Source organism: Rhinoderma darwinii, chromosome 3, assembly GCF_050947455.1.
Source record: "Rhinoderma darwinii isolate aRhiDar2 chromosome 3, aRhiDar2.hap1, whole genome shotgun sequence".
NCBI classification, from domain to species: Eukaryota; Metazoa; Chordata; class Amphibia; order Anura; family Rhinodermatidae; genus Rhinoderma; species Rhinoderma darwinii.
Genome location: NC_134689.1, coordinates 38,420,268 through 38,439,810, shown reverse-complemented (window position 1 = coordinate 38,439,810; position 19,543 = coordinate 38,420,268). Strand labels below are relative to the sequence as shown.

The 19,543-nt window shown below is 45.3% G+C and overlaps 1 protein-coding gene across 1 annotated transcript; it reads right to left on the bottom strand.

Moving 5' to 3' along the window:
- Nucleotides 1–1,112: 1,112 nt before the first annotated feature.
- On the bottom strand, nt 1,113–11,251 carry LOC142750957 (securin-like). The gene is made up of 6 exons (XM_075859936.1): nt 11,168–11,251; nt 4,973–5,083; nt 2,511–2,641; nt 2,268–2,349; nt 1,794–1,946; nt 1,113–1,451 (listed from the first exon to the last, which is right to left on the bottom strand). Exons 2-6 carry the CDS (start codon nt 5,046–5,048, stop codon nt 1,366–1,368), a joined length of 528 nt encoding a protein of 175 aa, XP_075716051.1. The 5' UTR covers nt 5,049–5,083; nt 11,168–11,251; the 3' UTR covers nt 1,113–1,365.
- Nucleotides 11,252–19,543: the final 8,292 nt, after the last annotated feature.

Genomic DNA, 19,543 nt, shown 5'->3' with positions numbered 1-19,543 from the left:
TGATTTCTCCCAGATCAGCCTGGACTATAAGAAGGGCCCTGCCCCTTCCTTCTTTGCCTGAGCGTGGTTTGTACCTACCCGTGTCAGTCTCTGCAAATGGTCCCTTGAGTGCTCTCCCGTTCGCAGTGTTACCGTTGCTGCTACCTGTATCCCGTGCTTCAGTGTTCCTGTGATGTACAGAGTTGGAGTCATGTTGCGTCGCCTACTACACCCGCTGTATTTCACCGCACTGGTTGTCTGCCTGCTGCCAGAGTTCCCTCCGAGCCTAAACATTCGCTACTGTCTGTATTGCCACAAGTACCTTTATCCGAAATGTAGACATTGACTTTGTACCCTCTTTGGCCAGCTTCTATACCGCTACGGCCCAGTGGGTCCACATAGGGCCTTGCTAGTGAGGAGTGACTAACATGGGCCAACCCCATCTGGGGACAAGGACCAGAAACCCGGGGGTTCCTACGGACATATCACATAGCGTTTGAGGAACCTGGACGAGTCTCGACAGCAGCCGCCTCCTTGCTGAACCTTCGCCAGGGAGACACTTCCATAGGCGAGTACACCATTCACTTTCGTACCCTAGCGGGAGAGTTATGGAACAAGGCCTTGGGGGCAACATATTGGCAGGGACTGTCCCGAGATTAAGGACGAGCTTGCCGCCCGAGATCTGCCATCTAGCCTGGGTGATCTCATGCTTCTGGCCACCTGGATTGTCTTGTCTGTACTCCTACACAGCGCTGTGTATAGAATATATGCAGCTGCTGGTCCCAGTATTGTGACTAGTCACACGAGTGCCTGTAGAAGAAGTCTGTTGCTGGGTCTAACTAGTCCCAGAAGACCTTAGTCACTATCAGGGTCAATTCCCCTGTAACTGCAGTGCCCATTACGATGGAAAGTTGTTTAATGGCCAAATTACCCTTAAATAGACAGGCAATATAGCCAAATACAATAAAACCAAATTTACAGTAGGTGATCAACTAAGTATTTTAGAATAAAACACCAGAAAAAAGTGTGATAAGTCAAATAGCATATTTACTCTTTATCCAAAGTACTTTTTCCTTAGAAGTACTGTCAAAAAGTAATGACTCGCAGACAGCTCAGTGCACCAAGGGAAACAGCCAATACATCATGTAGGACCATGGACTATATTGTTACTCAATGTTGAATGCTCACTAGCAGCATAATAGCCATGCAGAGCAAAAATCATGGCTATTCGTCCATTTTCAGGCAGCAGTTTTTATTTATTTTTTAAGTTGTACAGGAACTGAGTGTCAATCAGACTTGAGAAACGACCATTACAAACTTCATAAAAGCTGCAAGGGTAACAAACTGGGCAAGTTAAAATAATTTTTATTTAAATAGAATAAATATTTACAGTTCAAAGCTTAAAAAAATGTCACACAGGAGAGGCAAGTCAATTGTGATGTCTTCAAATAAAGGGATGAAGGTTTCGAAGTCTGGAAGAAAATATATGAACATTAATGTTAGTTATAAACTGAATAAAGAGTGTCCTTGTACTCCCAATAGTAAAGCAAAGGGATTCCCCCTCCCCCATTTATGGCATATCCTGTTGCTATACTAACACTAGGGGCACACATTTGTAGTGCTGGAGTGGTGACATTTGTGCTTCCGTTGCATCTTTCCCATACTATTCCTTCTGCAGTTTAGTAACCTATTACGTCCCAACGCTTTCCAACGACAGAATGTCGCCTCTAGACTTCGGTCCCTAGACCCAAGTGGATTAGCAAGTCGAGCCTGAAGACATACCATACTGAACCATTCACATCCCAAATACTTGCCATAGTTTATTGGCTTATTTTCCATTGGCGAAAAGATAGGACTGGCAAGTACATCAAACCTAATGTCATCATCCCTTGAAACGAAGAGTGGAACACCAGCAAGACAGCGGTCACTGAGCTTGTGTTCTTCAGGAACATCAAAGGTCTCGAAATCTGTTAAAAAATGGTGAGAATCTTGGTTAAGAGGTTTTTGCATGTACATGTATGATATGGAGTCCTGGGCTTTGTAACTAAGACCCAGCAAGAAACAAAGCAGCTATAGCAGTAAGATTTTCCATCACCAGTCAAGCTTGTACAACTATGATCACAACATGTACATTATAGAGATGCCAGATTAGTCACATGTAATAGGAAGCTCCTACTTCAGTAAGTTTCCTCGCCTTAATGAACAAGTTAGGGTATGTACCCACTTGTGCCTGACAGACATCAGTTTTGATTGGTTACCAATTAAAATGGGTGGATAGCTCATAGTACCTAGAGGGTTATATGGGATGAAGGTTTCAATTTCAGGATACTTCTGAGGCCTTTGCTTCACAGAGTTCTTACTTTTGTCCAACTGTGGGTATGAAAAAAGGTTTCTAGGTCAGTACTAGCTTGCATAGGCACCTTTTTGGAAGGCCACACACTTGGTAGTGAAACAGAAAAGTTAACAGGGGTTGTCTGAGATTAGAACATCTGACTGTCTAGGCTACATCTCATGTGACCAGCTATACTTACCTTTGTAGAAGCAGTTTTCCTGGATTGCACTTGGTTAATATTTCCCAACGCCTTCCTAAGTGCTTGAGGTTTAGGCACAGTGAAGCTTTTTGCATTATGCACTTGTAGGGACCCTTTAGAAATCTGTGCGACTGCAAGAAAGTTAGTAAAGATCAGCAGTGTATCGTCCAGTGCTCACATCAAAAAACATGCAGGGTCTCAAGGATCAACAGTCTCTGAAAGAGTGGCCTGTGGTCCAATAGTCCCTTTATAGACTGACCTAGGCAAGTAGCATCCTGATAAATATGACCTTAGAGTACCCAAATAAATAGTTCTACAACAGCCAGATAAAGACTGATCAGTATTTTGGAATGTATTATCTTTGAGACCAGCTCAGTTTACCACTACTGCTGCCGTTAATATATAGGAGAGGCTGGACTGCAGCCCGAAAGTAATAAGGGGAAGCCTCAATGACAGCTATAGGAGGGAAGGGGTTAACAATGGTGGGGTCAGTGCCGGGGAGGGCAAGGAGGAGTTTGGGAGGGGAGGAGTAGGGATCTGGCATAACGTTCTTCCCGCTGTTTGGCATTGAGCCAGAAGAGCAACAGGAAAAAAAAAAATAAAAGCTCCCACCCGCCCGCCCTTAATTTTCTTTGATCTATTGGGTTGGTTGTCTTGACGCAGATTTAGCACGCGCTAGTAATTGAGTTAGGATTTGCATGTAATCTTTTTCATTTTAGGAGCTGGCCCTGGTGTCAGCAGTTGGGGGGGGGGGGTTGCATCAGGGGTATGCATCCCCCAGAAAGGTATATTATTTGGAAGACTTCATAGGATGTTACCCCTTTGAAGTGGTCTTCTGGTGGTTGGAGCCATCTGCAGAGGTGAGCGGTGCCTCCGAGCTGGTTTATGGCTGGAGGTAAATAGTGGGTGGTGGTTGCAGATGGCTAACTCAAGGTAATGCCTCATGCACACAAACGTGCTTTTGCGGTCCTTGCATGGCCTGGGAGCCCGCACCGCAGAAAGAACGCATGGCCTGCGGGCGGCTCGCCACTGACAGTCCGTTGCCGGCCGACCCGAAAATCACAGCCGTGCACATGGCTATGGTCGTGTGCATGAGACCTAAAAACAGGAAAAATGGCTTCAAGTACTTCCCCTGCTGTAATGTTATTATTGATATTGACCCATGTTGGGTCATGTGAATTAGAGGAGGAATTCTTTGGTTGAATTCCTCGTATTTATCCGTATGTTTCGGATTAAATTGCATTTTTCTAAAGGTTGTAATTAATAAACGGCTGCTGTGGGCATTTTCACATCCAACCTTGGGGGGGGGGGGGAGGAAGGAGAATGAGAAGGTTCAACAGCACACGAATACTTAGGCAGGTCAAGGCATTAGATAAAAAATAACCCCTTGGCATGTATCTCAGCAATTGTACTATATCCACTCTCCCAAGATACAATTCATTGAAGGATGCCTGCGCCTTGGCTTAGCCATGAAAGACAGACTAATGTGTATGAGCACACAAAACACCCAGCTATCACAGAGGTATATAAAGATGAAGATATAACTTATTTATTCTAACTTAAAGGACTACATTTCGGACAACAGTTTAAAAGTAGCCAGAGTAGCCCAGCAAGAAATGGTAGGTAGAGGAATGTAAACGTAGCGTCCTCAGGGGTATAATGGGGCCAATGGCTAATTATACCCCTGAGGACGTATTCATTGTTAGGCCAGCAATCATACTGAAACTGTCAGCGGCATAGCGTACGACTGCCGCTGGTCTGCTATACCAGTGCTTAGGTGCACTTGTTCTACTTACCACGTTTACGTTCCTCTACCTACCATTTCTTGCTGGTCTACTCTGGCTACTTTTAAACTTATATGTGGTTTGTCCCAATTATCCTTTTAGTTAGAATACATTTTAAATCTTAGTTCATCTTTCTATATCTCTGATAACTGGGTATTTTGTGTGCTCATGCACATTTGTCTTTCTTTGAATGTTTGCTGTCCGCCAGCTATCAGGGTCACTTCGTAGTCCTTGGCTTAGCCTTGTGCTTATGGCAGCATTAATAAAACCCAAGCTTATAATTCAGAGCTGCATTCACAGATCTGCTAGCTTCAGAGGACAAATCTCCAAGCAGTTTTAGCACTTAATTCGCATTCCAGGATTTGAAGGGTCATCTCTACACCAGGTACTGCACAGTAATCTGATGTAGGAAAAGAGCAGCCTGCCCCACCACCCCCTCCCCTTCTATAGCTTATTTTGAGGCACTTCCCCAAATGGTTGATCTTAGCCGATTATTTTTCAAGCAGCTTCTGCAGAATCGTGAATGCAGCTCTGGACTACAGGCTGTAACTCAGGGCCAGTACAACATTATACACATTACATATCTATCTAGAGAGACATGGTGTTCAGGGGTGGACATGCCAGGTTCCTGTAAAACAGAACTCATGTAGAAGGAATGTGCTTTGATCTTAAACTTACAAGGTCCTCGATTAGTCTTGGAGGGAAGAAGGCAGAGGTCACCATTTTCCTTCTCAACCCTCATGATAGCTTCCATTTTCTTGTTTGGACCTCACCGCCTTGTAGAGATAGCTTTAGCCAAAGAAAAAAGTAGTAAGCCATGATCAAACATTACAGATTTGCTGCAGATTCTGCATAGAATTAAAAAAAAAAAAAAAAAGGGGGGCTAGCATTGGTTCCAGTAGTGGAAGACTAGAAGGCGTTCCTTTATATGTTGCTGCCTGGTTTTCGCATAATAAGGATATGGACAAAAACCACAGAACACACACACCTTGTAACTCAGTATTATACATTTAAAAAAAAAGGCAATGTTTAGCAACAATACAGCCGGAATACTAGGCCCACTTTTAACCCTACAGAGACCAAACCAACTACCCCCCACCCCCCCCAAAAAAATAAAAAAGTTGGTAGAAGGGACGACATTAAAAAAAAACTTTGCAGGCAAAACTACTCATAAGTCGGCTACCATATCCCCAAACACAAAGCAACAACGAGACAGATCATTTTAGAGGAAAGTGGATCAGAACAGATCTGTTGAATATCGGCATCTAGTTGCTAAACACTCATATAGAACAAATGACCCCACAACCCGCGTCACCTCAGGGTATGTGCACACACACTAATTACGTCCGGAATTGACGGACGTATTTCGGCCGCAAGTAGTGGACCGAACACAGTGCAGGGAGCCGGGCTCCTAGTATCATACTTATGTACGATGCTAGGAGTCCCTGCCTCGCTGCAGGACAACTGTCACGTACTGAAAACATGATTACACTACGGGACAGTTGTCCGGCAGCGAGGCAGGGACTCCTAGCGTCGTACATAACTATGATGCTAGGAGCCCGGCTCCCTGCACTGTGTTCGGTCCGGAACTTGCGGCCGAAATACGTCCGTAAATTACGGACGTAATTAGTGTGTGTGCACATACCCTCAGCCGTACTTACAGCCAAACCACAAACACTGCTCCAACCCGTCACCACATGAGGAAATGAAGCCCTTTCACCCTTTTATGCTAAATATCAGCTGACCAATTAATCAATCTCATCCAATTAACCCCTTCCACTTGTCTCATTACTGGTTTGTTTTTTGGCATGTTTTTACAAAAATCGCTGAGAAGTCGCACTAAGGGAACATATACACGTTGTGGTTGGGATACGGTTTTACAGTGATTTGCTGCATTCTTTTTCGATGTCGTTGTATATGTTTTTTTACTACAACTGCATCATAAAATGAAACAAAGCGCAATAAAAATGCACGCAGTTTTTGAATGCAGATTTTATAAGTGGGTGTAACCGCACCTCAGCTGCAATGTGTGAATGGACCCTAAGGCCTTGTTCACATAGTGGAGATTTGCTGCAGATCTTGCATGTATTTTTTGAAGCCAAAATCAGGAACGGAACCAAAACAGAAATATATAATGAAAGGCCTTAAAAGGGTTGTCCGGTTTCAGCAAATTAATGTCATTTTCTGTATAATTGAAAGTTATACAATTTTCCAACATAATTTCTGTATTAATTCCTTGCCGTTTTAAAGATCTCCGCTTGCTGTCATTCCGTAAGAACATTAAGGGCAGATTCACACGAGCGTTGCCTTTTTGCGCGCGCAAACAACGCGGCGTTTTGCGCGCGCAAAAAACATTTGACAGCTGCGTGTGACATCCGTGTCTGATGCGCGGCTGCGTGATTTTCACGCAGCCGCCATCATAGAGATGAGGCTAGTCGACGGCCATCACTGTCCAAGGTGCTGAAAGAGCTAACTTTTTCAGCACCCTCGACAGTGAATGCCGAACACAATATCGCAAAACCTGTAGAAAAAAAAGAAAAAGTTCGTACTTACCGAGAACATCCCGGCCGTTGCCTTGGTGACGCGTCCTTGGTGACGTGCCTCTCTTGACATCGGGCCCCACCTCCCTGGATGACGCGCCAGTCCATGTGACCGCTGCAGCCTGTGCTTGGCCTGTGATTGGCTGGAGCTGTCACTTGGACTTAATTGTCATCCCGGGAGGTCAGACTGGAGGAAGAAGCCGGGAGTTAGCGGTAAGTCAGAACTTCGTTTTTTTTTCTACAGGTTCATGTATATTGGGATCGGAAGTCACGGTCCATGGTGCTGAAACAGTTTAACTCTTTCAGCACCATGGACAGTGACTATCTCCTGACGTCGCGTACCGATAATTTTTTTGCCGGGTTCGGCCAAAACGAGTTTGGCCGAACCCGGTGAAGTTCGGTTCGCTTGTCCGGCTTCGCTCATCGCAAAGACACTCCGTTTGGATGTTCGGAAACAGAAAAGCACGTGGTGCTTTTCTGTTTTCATCCATCCTTTTCACTGCTGTTGCGCGAATCACGCTCGTCCCACGGAAGTGCTTCCGTGTGGTGCGCGTGATTTTCACGCACCCATTGACTTCAATGGGTGCGTGATGCGCGAAATACGCAGAGTTATTGAACCTGTCGCGCTTTTTGCGCAGCAGACAAACGCTGCGCAAAAAGCACGGACTGTCTGTACTGCCCCATAGACTTGTATTGGTCCATGCGTGCCGCGTGAAAACCACGCGGCCCGCACGGACCGAATACACGCTCGTGTGAATCCCCCCTAAGGGTAAAGCCACACGGTGCGGCCAAGTTGCATTTATGTTGCGTTTTTAAACTGCAGCAAGTCATTTTTCAATAGAAGTCAATGGTGACATTATTGTTATGGACAGACGGCGCTATTAGATTACAATGTGTTTTTTGTGCGGTTGAACGCATCTTCATAATGTCTGACCGCATGCGGTTAATGACCGCGCTGCCAAAGTTGTTTCTGAACTGCTTGAGTTTTTGCTAACAGTTCTACAATGCATTGTAATGAACTATATACAGGAAGCACCTAACAAACTTCAACACGGGTGAAAACTATGTCCATCAATTATTTCCTTTAAAAACCCCTTCCCGCGATTGGGCGTAACTGTACGTCCAAATTCCAAGTGATTTCCCGCACTCGGGCGTACAGTTACGCCCGGCAGATAAAGCGAGCACAGGAGCTGTGCGCGCTTTATCTTCGGCGGCTGTCAGCTGTTATACACAGCTGACATGCCGCTGCAATGGCTGCGATGGCTGTTACCGTCGATCGCAGTCATTTAACCCCTTCAATGCGGCTGTCAATGACGTCCGCCGCATTGAAGTGGTTTACAGAGGGAGCTCCCTCCCTCTGTAACCCCCGGGCCCCCCCCCCCCCGCAATGGATCGCGGGTGGCGATTGTTGCTATGGCAACCAGGAAGCCGTTACTAGGCTTCCTTGTTGCCAAGGTATGGTAGCCTATTAGGTCCTGCCCGAGGCAGGACCTAATCGGCTAACTGTCAAATGAAAAATGACAGTTACGATGCACTGCACTACATAAGTACATACATAAGTAGTGCAGTGCATCGTAGCGGGGATCAGAAGACCAGATCTTCAAGTCCCCAGGTCAGTGTAAAAGAAAAAGTGAAAAATGTAAAAAAAAATGTGAAAGAAAAATAAATAAATAAAAGTTAATAAATAATAAATAAATAATAAAAACAACAATCGCCCTGTTTCCCTGATCAACTCCTTTAGGGTATGTGCACACACACTAATTACGTCCGTAATTGACGGACGTATTTCGGCCGCAAGTACCGGACCGAACACAGTGCAGGGAGCCGGGCTCCTAGCATCATACTTATGTACGATGCTAGGAGTCCCTGCCTCGCTGCAGGACAACTGTCACGTACTGAACAGTACGTGACAGTTGTCCTGCAGCGAGGCAGGGACTCCTAGCATCGTACATAAGTATGATGCTAGGAGCCCGGCTCCCTGCACTGTGTTCGGTCCGGTACTTACGGCCGAAATACGTCCGTCAATTACGGACGTAATTAGTGTGTGTGCACATACCCTTATTATTAGAAAAAAAAAAAATATATGAAAAAAAACTATACATAATAGGTATTGCCGTGCTCGGAACGGCCTGATCTATAAAAATATCACATTATTTTAACCGCACGGTGAACACCGTAAAATTTTTTAATAAAAAACAATGACAGTATTTTATTTTTTGGTCATCTTGTCTCAAAAAAAATGTAATAAAAAGTGATCAAAAAGTTGCAAGTAATTCAAAATAGAAACTACAGTTCGTCACGCATAAAACAAGCCGTCCCGCAGCGATATCAACGAAAAAATAAAAAAGTTATGGCTGTCAGAAAATGGCGACACTAAAACATGATTTTTTTAGAAAAGAGTATTATTATTGTGGGAACGCAGTGAAACGTAAAAAACGATATAAATTTGGTGTCGCTGTAATCGTATCGCCCCGCAGAATGAAGTTAACATGTTGTTTATACTGCACGGTGAACACTGTAAAAAAAAACAAAAAAGAAACGTGCTGGAATGGCTGTTTTTTGGTTTCCTCATCTCCCAAAAAATGGAATAAATAGTGATACAAAAAATCTCATGTCCCCCAAAATGGAACCAAATTACAGTACGTTCCACAAAAAACGCGCCCTCACACAGCTCCGTCACCGTAAAAATAACACGTTATGACTCTCAAAACGCATTGATGCAAAATGATTCTAAATGACGGCCCAGACTCATTTTACGGTCCAGTAGAATTTCAATAAAACACCCCACATCGTCATTTGCTGGACCCCACAGGTGGACCCTGTAGATGCAGCGGCGATGAGGAAACTTTAGGGCCTTGTGCGGCTTATAGGGCTGGTGAAGAAGTCAAAGATTAGGCAATACTGGAGCGCAGATATTTTGTATAATACCCAATAAACCCGGCCTGTGCATAAAGGATTGGTTCAAAGCGACCACAACAATCCATGGATTATTCATTCTCCCCATTATTACATCATCCTATTATGACCTGATGCACTCCGTCCAGCTTATATATACCCTGATGTACTCCGCACAGATTACATATATCCTGATGTACTCCGCCGAGTTTACATATATCCTGATGTTCCCGCACATATTACATATATCCTGATGTACTCCGCCCAGTTTACATATACCCTGATGTACTCCGCACAGATTACATATACCCTGATGTACTCCGCCCAGCTTACATATACCCTGATGTACCCGCACAGCTTACATATGCCCTGATGTACTCCACAGCTTACATATACCCTGATGTACTCAGCCCAGTTTACATATATCCTGATGTACTCCGCCCAGCTTACATATACCCTGATGTACTCCGCACAGCTTACATATACCCTGATGTACTCCGCACAGCTTACATATACCCTGATGTACTCCTCACATATTACATATACCCTGATGTACTCCTCACATATTACATATACCCTGATGTACTCCTCACATATTACATATACCCTGATGTACTCCACACAGTTTACATATACCCTGATGTACTCCTCACATATTACATATACCCTGATGTGCTCCTCACAGCTTACATATACCCTGATGTGCTCCTCACAGCTTACATATACCCTGATGTACTCCTCACATATTACATATACCCTGATGTACTCCTCACAGCTTACATATAGCCTGATGTACCCGCACATATTACATATACCCTGATGTGCTCCTCACAGCTTACATATACCCTGATGTACTCCTCACAGCTTACATATACCCTGATGTACTCCTCACATATTACATATACCCTGATGTACTCCGCCCAGCTTACATATACCCTGATGTACTCTGCACAGCTTACATATATCCTGATGTACTCCTCACATATTACATATACCCTGATGTACTCCTCACAGCTTACATATACCCTGATGTGCTCCTCACATATTACATATACCCTGATGTACCCCGCACAGCTTACATATACCCTGATGTTCTCCGCACAGATTACACATATCCTGATGTACTCCGCCCAGCTTACATATACCCTGATGTACTCCGCCCAGCTTACATATATCCTGATGTACTCCGCACAGATTACATATGTCCTGATGTACTCCTCACATATTACATATACCCTGATGTGCTCCTCACAGCTTACATATACCCTGATGTACTCTGCACAGCTTACATATACCCTGATGTTCTCCGCACAGATTACACATATCCTGATGTACTCCGCCCAGCTTACATATACCCTGATGTACTCCGCACAGCTTACATATACCCTGATGTACTCCGCCCAGCTTACATATACCCCCACATTATAAGATAAAATACCACTAAAACACCAAGCAAAATCTGCGCTTCAAAAGCCAAATGGTGGTCCAACTGTAGTGTCCTGACAATACCATAGAGAGTATTGGTTACATTGTAATGCATTGAACATAATGTTATATGTTGTGTTATGCTGCCACCTAGTGATGCAGAATTGTCATTACAATCTATTTTTCCAGCCTGTAAAGGGTGTGGCTGGAGAGGAGGGTCTGAGGCAGTTCCCATGAGGCTTTGCAGCAGAAAGTTGTAGAGGAGTCGGTTCCAGGAGAGGAACGAGGGAAGACAGCCTGTGAGGAGAGCTGAAATAATACTGGGCCTCACAGCATATTTAGTTCAGAAAGCTTCTGGCCTGAACTAGAAATTAATACAGGGAAACAAACCTGCTTAAAGAGAAGGAAAGCAAGAGAGAAGAAAGTTTATTTTGCTGCTTGCAGATAGGAAACTGTCCCAGCCTGACTCATCCCGCCTGCCCTAGCTGGATAATAACTTCTATGTGGAACCAAGCTGCAGCCTGCAATCTTCCAGTAAAGAAACTGTGAGTTATTATTATACCAAGTTACATCACCGTCTCCTGCGTGTTAATCTGCACTGCACCCACTAACATCAAGGGCACCCCATATCCCATCCACCAGGAGACAGCACCACAGGGTGTGCCCCAGGGGGAATCAACAACTACCACCCATACATATGCAGATCCCCCTCCTTCACTGTGCCAGCTCCGCAGGAGTGTGAGAGGACTACAGCCACCGTGAGTACTACAACTCCCAACATTGGTCTCCGCACTTTCCCTCATCCCCATCGGGCTGTTGCACATAAATTGGCGTCACGAACAGGATAAATATACCTCTGTGCCTGCTAAAGAGACTTTATTGTGGCAAGAAATTATCACCAGCACATGTGGGGTTAAGCAGCCATCTTGGAAAGACTGTGTTACTTATGGAACTTGTGATAGAAATTGCTGTACTGACAGTGAATGTGATTAGAGACTTTAACATTGAATTGATCATTGTTTAGCAGAAGAAAAGTGACATTAGACACTGTTTGCATTGAATTGTTTGCTGCATCACAACTGCTCTTAGTTCCACCCCCGCTCACTTGAAGGCGGGAAAGCAGAGAATCTGCCCAGCAACAGCAAGAGGAACCTCATGTTACAGACCACTACAGTGGAACCAAAGTTCCTACCTACTGTTGCAGTGGGGAAGGAGAAACAAGCCGGAACCACTGGAAGTAGATGGGCGCCGCCATCTTGAAAAGTATAGAATCTGAGTCACAGCGGCCGCTTATATTCCAAAAAGACAGAGAAAGAGGTTCCAGCTCCAAAACAGTGAGTACCGCTGAAAGTTTTTACAATTCAGCCCAAGTAAAGATGAACTTATCGCATCAGTGAGCACAAATAAGAGACTTACTACACATTCTGCTACTGAGCATCTCGTTGCTAGGGGCAACGATAGGAATTTATATTAGAAATGTCTGACGACAGCGATAACGGCTCCCCCAGCCGAGGTGGATCACACACAACCAGGCATATGATGCCGCTGACCATGCCGTATTATTTTGGAGCACCCTGGCTCCCCCGCTACAAAGGTGAATCACATACCCTGAGAGAATTTAAAGGGAAAATGCTTGCTATGTTCCGGTTATATCCAGTGTCAACAGAACAGAAGGTGGAAATTCTCATTGGCCAGCTAGGGGGCGCTGCATTGAGAGAGGTAAAGTCATGGCCTCATGCAGAACGAAAGACAGTAGAACAGATTCTTGAAAGACTACTGGTCACCTTTGAAACCAGGACGGTATCAGAATTGAAAATGCGCTTCTTTAGCAAGAAACAACAGCCCGGTGAGTCCCTTAGAGACTATGCTTTATCCCTACAGGAGGCACTGAGGGCCGTTATAGAAGTGGACCCACGTGAAGCACAGAATGCAGATAACACACTGCGGGAGCAGTTTATTGAAGGAGCTGAAACAAAGTCTCTGACAAGTCAACTAAAGATGCTGTCTGCTCAACATCCTGAAAGTACGTTCCTGGATTTTAAAGAATTGTCCATCAGAATCCTGGGGGTAGAACTCAACCAAGAATCAACCAAATTTGCTGTGTGTCCTGCTGACAGTTATGGAGATGCTAAGCTCATGTGTCCTGTGTCTCCAGGAAATACTCTCCTTGCTGCCCAGGGTGCACAAGTACAGATTCCAGATGCAGTGGCTGATTTAAAGGACCAAGTCGCAATCCTGACTAAGAGCTTGGAGAAGGTGTGTCATAAGCTTGAACAGTTAGAGATGCGTCCTCAGCCAGAGTGTGAGTCCCCACAGCATAGGAGTCGTCCTACTGACAGTGCGAGCAAGGGATACTACAGGAGATCTGGAAGATTGCCTACAGACAGGTTTGATACTCATGGAAGGCCCATCTGCAAACACTGCCACAAAAGTGGTCATGTGGAGAGAGAGTGCTGGCGGTCAAAAGAACATCCCTCGGGTGGAAGAACACTAGGTCCAGAAGATCCAAATTGGCTGACCAGGTATGTCGGGCCCCATCCATTAGTCACCATCCACATTAATGGGGTACCCCTTACAGCTCGGCTGGACACTGGTTCGCAAGTCACCACCATACAGAAAGCCATGTTTGAGAAATACTGGAGCAGCGACCTATTGATGCAGCCACCAGAAGTTTGGCTGAATGTTATTGCAAGCAATGGTCAGACAGTACCCCTGCAAGGTTACTGGGAACCCACCATTCAAGTGGGAGAGACTAACCTAACACAGCAAGGTGTGATCGTAGTAAAGGTCCATGATGAAGACATGCCTCCAGTGGTGCTCGGAATGAACATCCTAAGGAATTGTTATGGGGAAATGCTAGATGCCCTACACCGATCCCTGCCAACAGCTTCACACTCTGCGCAGAAAGTAATCCAACAGACTATTCGTGTGCTGTGCACTCAGCAGAAGTTTGCCAACGTCAGAGGAGAGATCTGCCGTGCCCGCATTAGAGATGTCCGTCCAGTGATCCTGAAACCCGGTACCGAAACCCTGCTGTGGTGCCATGCTCGCCCAGGGATACGAGGCCAAGACTACCAAGCCTTAGTAGAACCCCTCCATCTTGAAGAACATCCTATGGTACTTGCTGCAAGAAGTCTAGTGACCGTTTCCCACGGAAAGGTACCCATCCGCCTCTTGAATCTGAGTGACATCCCTGTGGAATTAAAGAAATACTACTCTGTTGCCCAGTTATTACAGGTCACATTCCAAGACATTGTGGAAGTTTCAACAGTTGCTGCCCAACAGTCCACTCAAATACAGAGTACACAAGAAGAGAATTCCTCTACACCATGGTGGTCAGAAATTTGTGTTGGGGATATTGCCACGCCTGCTGAACAAATTGAAGGAGTATTGGAAGTCTCAAGAGAATACCATCAGGCCTTCAGTAAACATCCCCTGGACTTCGGGAAGACCAGCATAATGAAGCACAATATCCCAACTGGCTCTCATCCTCCAATTAAAGAGAGATACCGGCCCATACCACCCACTATGTACCAACCTGTCAAGAAGATGATAAAAGAAATGAAGGATGCCAAGGTGATTCGGGACAGTCACAGCCCTTGGGCTGCACCTATTGTCCTAGTCAAAAAGAAAGATGGCAAGATGCGATTCTGCGTAGACTACCGGAAAATTAACAATATAACCCACAAAGATGCCTATCCTCTACCACGCATAGAAGAGTCCTTGACTGCTTTGGGAAAAGCTGCTTATTTCTCCACCCTGGATTTGACAAGTGGGTACTGGCAGGTACCTATGGCCCCAGAAGACATTGAGAAGACAGCATTTACCACTCCCATGGGCCTATTTGAATTCAATTGCATGCCCTTTGGACTCTGTAACGCACCTGGAACTTTTCAGAGGTTGATGGAGCGCTGTCTGGGCCACAAGAACTTTGAGACTGTTCTGCTGTATTTGGATGATGTGATCATCTACTCTAAGTCCTATGAAGACCACCTACAACATCTGGCTGAGGTCTTCCAGGTTCTCATTAAGCATGGTCTCAAGGTGAAACCCTCCAAGTGCCATCTGCTGAAGCCACAAGTCAACTACTTGGGACACGTTGTTAGCTCTGAGGGTGTGATGCCTGACCCAGAAAAGATTGCTGTTGTGAAGGATTGGCCTACTCCCACCACAGTAAAAGAGGTGAGAAGTTTCCTGGGATTCACAGGTTATTACAGGCGTTTTATACCCTATTTCGCCCAGATTGCAGAGCCTCTACAAGAGCTTCTTAGAGGACATTCAAAGGAACATCTGAAAAGACCAATTCCTATTGAATGGACTGAGGATCAAGAGATTGCCTTCCAGCTGCTGAAACAGAAGCTGATTGAGCCACCCATCCTTGGTTATCCAGACTACAGTCAACCTTTCTGCCTCTACACGGATGCCAGCAAGAAAGGTCTTGGAGCCATCATGACCCAAATGCAAGAGGGAAGAGAACGGGTAATAGCTTTTGGCAGCCGAGGGCTTAAAGGGACTGAACGAAATGACCAAAATTACAGCTCGTTCAAATTGGAGTTCCTCGCGTTAGTGTGGGCTGTAACCGAGAAGTACAAAGACTACCTCGCGGCAACACCATTCGTAGTCTACACAGACAACAACCCCCTTGCACATCTGAACACAGCCAGGCTGGGAGCCCTAGAGCAAAGGTGGGCATCTCGTCTTGCAAACTACGACTTCGTGGTCAGGTACAGAACCGGCAAATCCAATGAGAATGCGGACGCATTATCCCGAATGCCAACCGATGAAGTACCTGCTCAGAATGAAGAAGACTGGGAAGAAGTAGAAATGCCATCCTTCTACACCCGCTTCACCCAGCAGAACACAATCACCATCATGGAGAAAGGACTTTGCTCCCAGCAACAGAGTTCAGAATCACTCCAAGAGAAGGAGCAATGGATTAAACTTCAAGCAGAGAGTCGTGTGATGGGAGAGCTGCAAGATTTTCTCGTTAGTAGAAGAGTACCTGAGAGACTTCGTCGTGGCAATGTAGACCCTGAATTAATCCGTCTCTGGAGACAGAGGAGACGACTCTTCATAAAAAAAGGTCTGATGCTACGCAGCACTCTGGATCCCATCACTGGTGACCGTCTACATCAAGTAGTAGTACCCCGTCGAGATGCAAGAACAGTACTAGAAGCCTACCATGACAGATCGGGACACTTCGGTGTACAAAAAACAGAAGCCACAATCCGCAGACGCTTCTATTGGATAGGAATGCGTGAAGATATTGAGAATTGGTGCAGAGAGTGTCAAGCTTGTGCTCTAAGCAGAGGTGAAAAACATGATCAGAAGGCTCCATTACATCCTATCGTAAGTCACCGACCTTTGGAGATCGTGGCCATAGATCATGTCAAATTTGAGCCTAGCAGATCTGGATACACATATGCAATGACCATCATCGATCACTATACCAAGTTTGTGGTTGCAGTACCTGTCCGAGACTTGACAGCCAAAACCACTGCCGCTGTTTTTTGGAAAAACGTCATGCTACCCTATGGATGTCCTGAGAAGATCCTGACTGACAGAGGGTCAGCATTTGAATCTCAGCTATTCCAAGAACTGTGTTCTCTCTACAGTTGTCAGAAGCTCCGTACAACAGCTTACCACCCACAAGGCAATGGCCTCTGTGAAAAGATGAGCAAGACGCTTATAGAGATGCTGAGGACTGTGCCATCTCACAGGAGGACTAATTGGCCAACCCTGCTACCAGAGTTAGTTTACATGTACAACAACACTGTACACTGTTCCACTGGGTACACTCCCTACTACCTCATGTTTGGTCGTCAGGGCAAATTACCAGCTGACTTAGACCTAGATGTGTCAGTGCCTGATGCCATCAACCCGTTGCCACGAACCGATTGGGTGAGTGACCACCAGAGACGTCTGGCTGATGCCAACAAAATTGTTGAAAGTCGAATGGAGGAAGCCCGCAAGAAGCAACAAATGGACTTTGACTTGCATGCTAGAGCCGAGCCTTTTCAGATTGGTGATCATGTTTGGCTCAAGAATAATCACAGAACGAGCAAACTGGACACCAAGTGGGAAACAGAACCGTACACCATCAAAGCCATCCCATATCCTGACACAGCCGTGTACGAAATAGTGAAAGAAGGCCGAGCACCTCAAGTAGTCCATCGTAACAGACTTAAATTGTGTCAAAAAGAGTTTGTTCCTGCAGAGGCTGAAATCGTTGAGAAACCTCCTGTTGTTGAGAAACTTTTACCGTCACCAGAGATGCAGATGCCTGATTTTTCTCCTTTGGATTGGTTCTTTGGGCCTTTAATTTCCTTTATTGTCCCTGACAAAAGTGTTCCGGATCAAGTTGAGACTCCGATAACATCACAGCCAGGGTCTTCAGCCAGCCCAGAGCAACAGATGAACCCAGAACCAGCTTTCTTCGAGGAAGAACCTATTAGAAGACCAGAGAGGAGCACCAGGGGTAAATTACCCGCCAGGTATCTCGACTAACTGTTTCATCATAGAATTGAACATTTTCTCTACCTCATACTTTTTACTTGAACATTGAATGACTTTGCTATATTTACCCAAGTTATTCCGTGCCGAACTTTTGGACACTGTCCCGGTTGGGTTAAGAACTCTTGTACCCCACAAGTTTATATGAGGAATCCACATCCCTGTTCCCCAACAGTTGATACAGGAACTTTACATTGAACAAGAGTCGTCGCCCATATTCCTTATTCTAGTGCCTTAAAGGACTGATGAGACTCTTTGTGAAAGTAATATATTGCACTGTTTTAATATATGCTTGATATGTGCCTGACTTTTCCATTCCTAGGGTTGCAGTTCCTCCATCGTTGCAGACGCCGAGGACGGCTTTTGTTAAAGCAGGGGTGTATGTAGTGTCCTGACAATACCATAGAAGAGTATTGGTTACATTGTAATGCATTGAACATAATGTTATATGTTGTGTTATGCTGCCACCTAGTGATGCAGAATTGTCATTACAATCTATTTTTCCAGCCTGTAAAGGGTGTGGCTGGAGAGGAGGGTCGGAGGCAGTTCCCATGAGGCTTTGCAGCAGAAAGTTGTAGAGGAGTCGGTTCCAGGAGAGGAACGAGGGAAGACAGCCTGTGAGGAGAGCGGAAATAATACTGGGCCTCACAGCATATTTAGTTCAGAAAGCTTCTGGCCTGAACTAGAAATTAATACAGGGAAACAAACCTGCTTAAAGAGAAGGAAAGCAAGAGAGAAGAAAGTTTATTTTGCTGCTTGCAGATAGGAAACTGTCCCAGCCTGACTCATCCCGCCTGCCCTAGCTGGATAATAACTTCTATGTGGAACCAAGCTGCAGCCTGCAATCTTCCAGTAAAGAAACTGTGAGTTATTATTATACCAAGTTACATCACCGTCTCCTGCGTGTTAATCTGCACTGCACCCACTAACAACAAGGGCACCCCATATCCCATCCACCAGGAGACAGCACCACAGGGTGTGCCCCAGGGGGAATCAACAACTACCACCCATACATATGCAGATCCCCCTCCTTCACTGTGCCAGCTCCGCAGGAGTGTGAGAGGACTACAGCCACCGTGAGTACTACAACTCCCAACATTGGTCTCCGCACTTTCCCTCATCCCCATCGGGCTGTTGCACAACTGAGCCTGGCCGTGTACACAAAAGGCAATTTATGACCGCATATGGGGTATTCCTGTATTCTGGAGAACCCGCTTAACAATTTATGGGATGTGTGTCTACGGTGGTACAAGCTGGGCACAACACATTGGCCACTGAAATGGCATATCTGTGGAAAACAGCAATTTTCAATCTGCAACATCTATTGTTTACTCAGTTTTGCAAAACACTTGTGCGGTCAAAATGCTCACTACACCCCTAGATCAATTCTTTGAGGGATCTAGTTTCTAAAATGAGGTAATTTATCGGGGGTACCACTGTACTGGTACTATGGCTCAATGCAACATGGGGTCAAAAAACGAATCTTGTAAAATCTCCACTCCAAATACTAAATGGCGCTCCTTCCCTTTAGAGTCTTGCTGTGTGTCCAAATAGCAGTTTATGACCACGTGTGGGGTATTTCCGTACTCGGAAGAAGTTGCTTTACAAATGTTATGCTGCTTTTTCCCCTTTATTTGATGAGAAAATGAAAGATTTTGAACCAATGCTGCGTCTTATTGGAAAATAATGTAATTTTTCATTTTCACTGCCCATTTCTAATAAAATATATGAGACACCTGTGGGGTGAAAATGCTCACTACACCCCTAGATGAATTCCTCAATGGGTGTAGTTTGCCAAATGGAGTCACTTTTTTTGCACTGTACTGGTACCTTAGGAGCTTTACAAATGCGACATGGTGTGGAGAAATCAAACCAG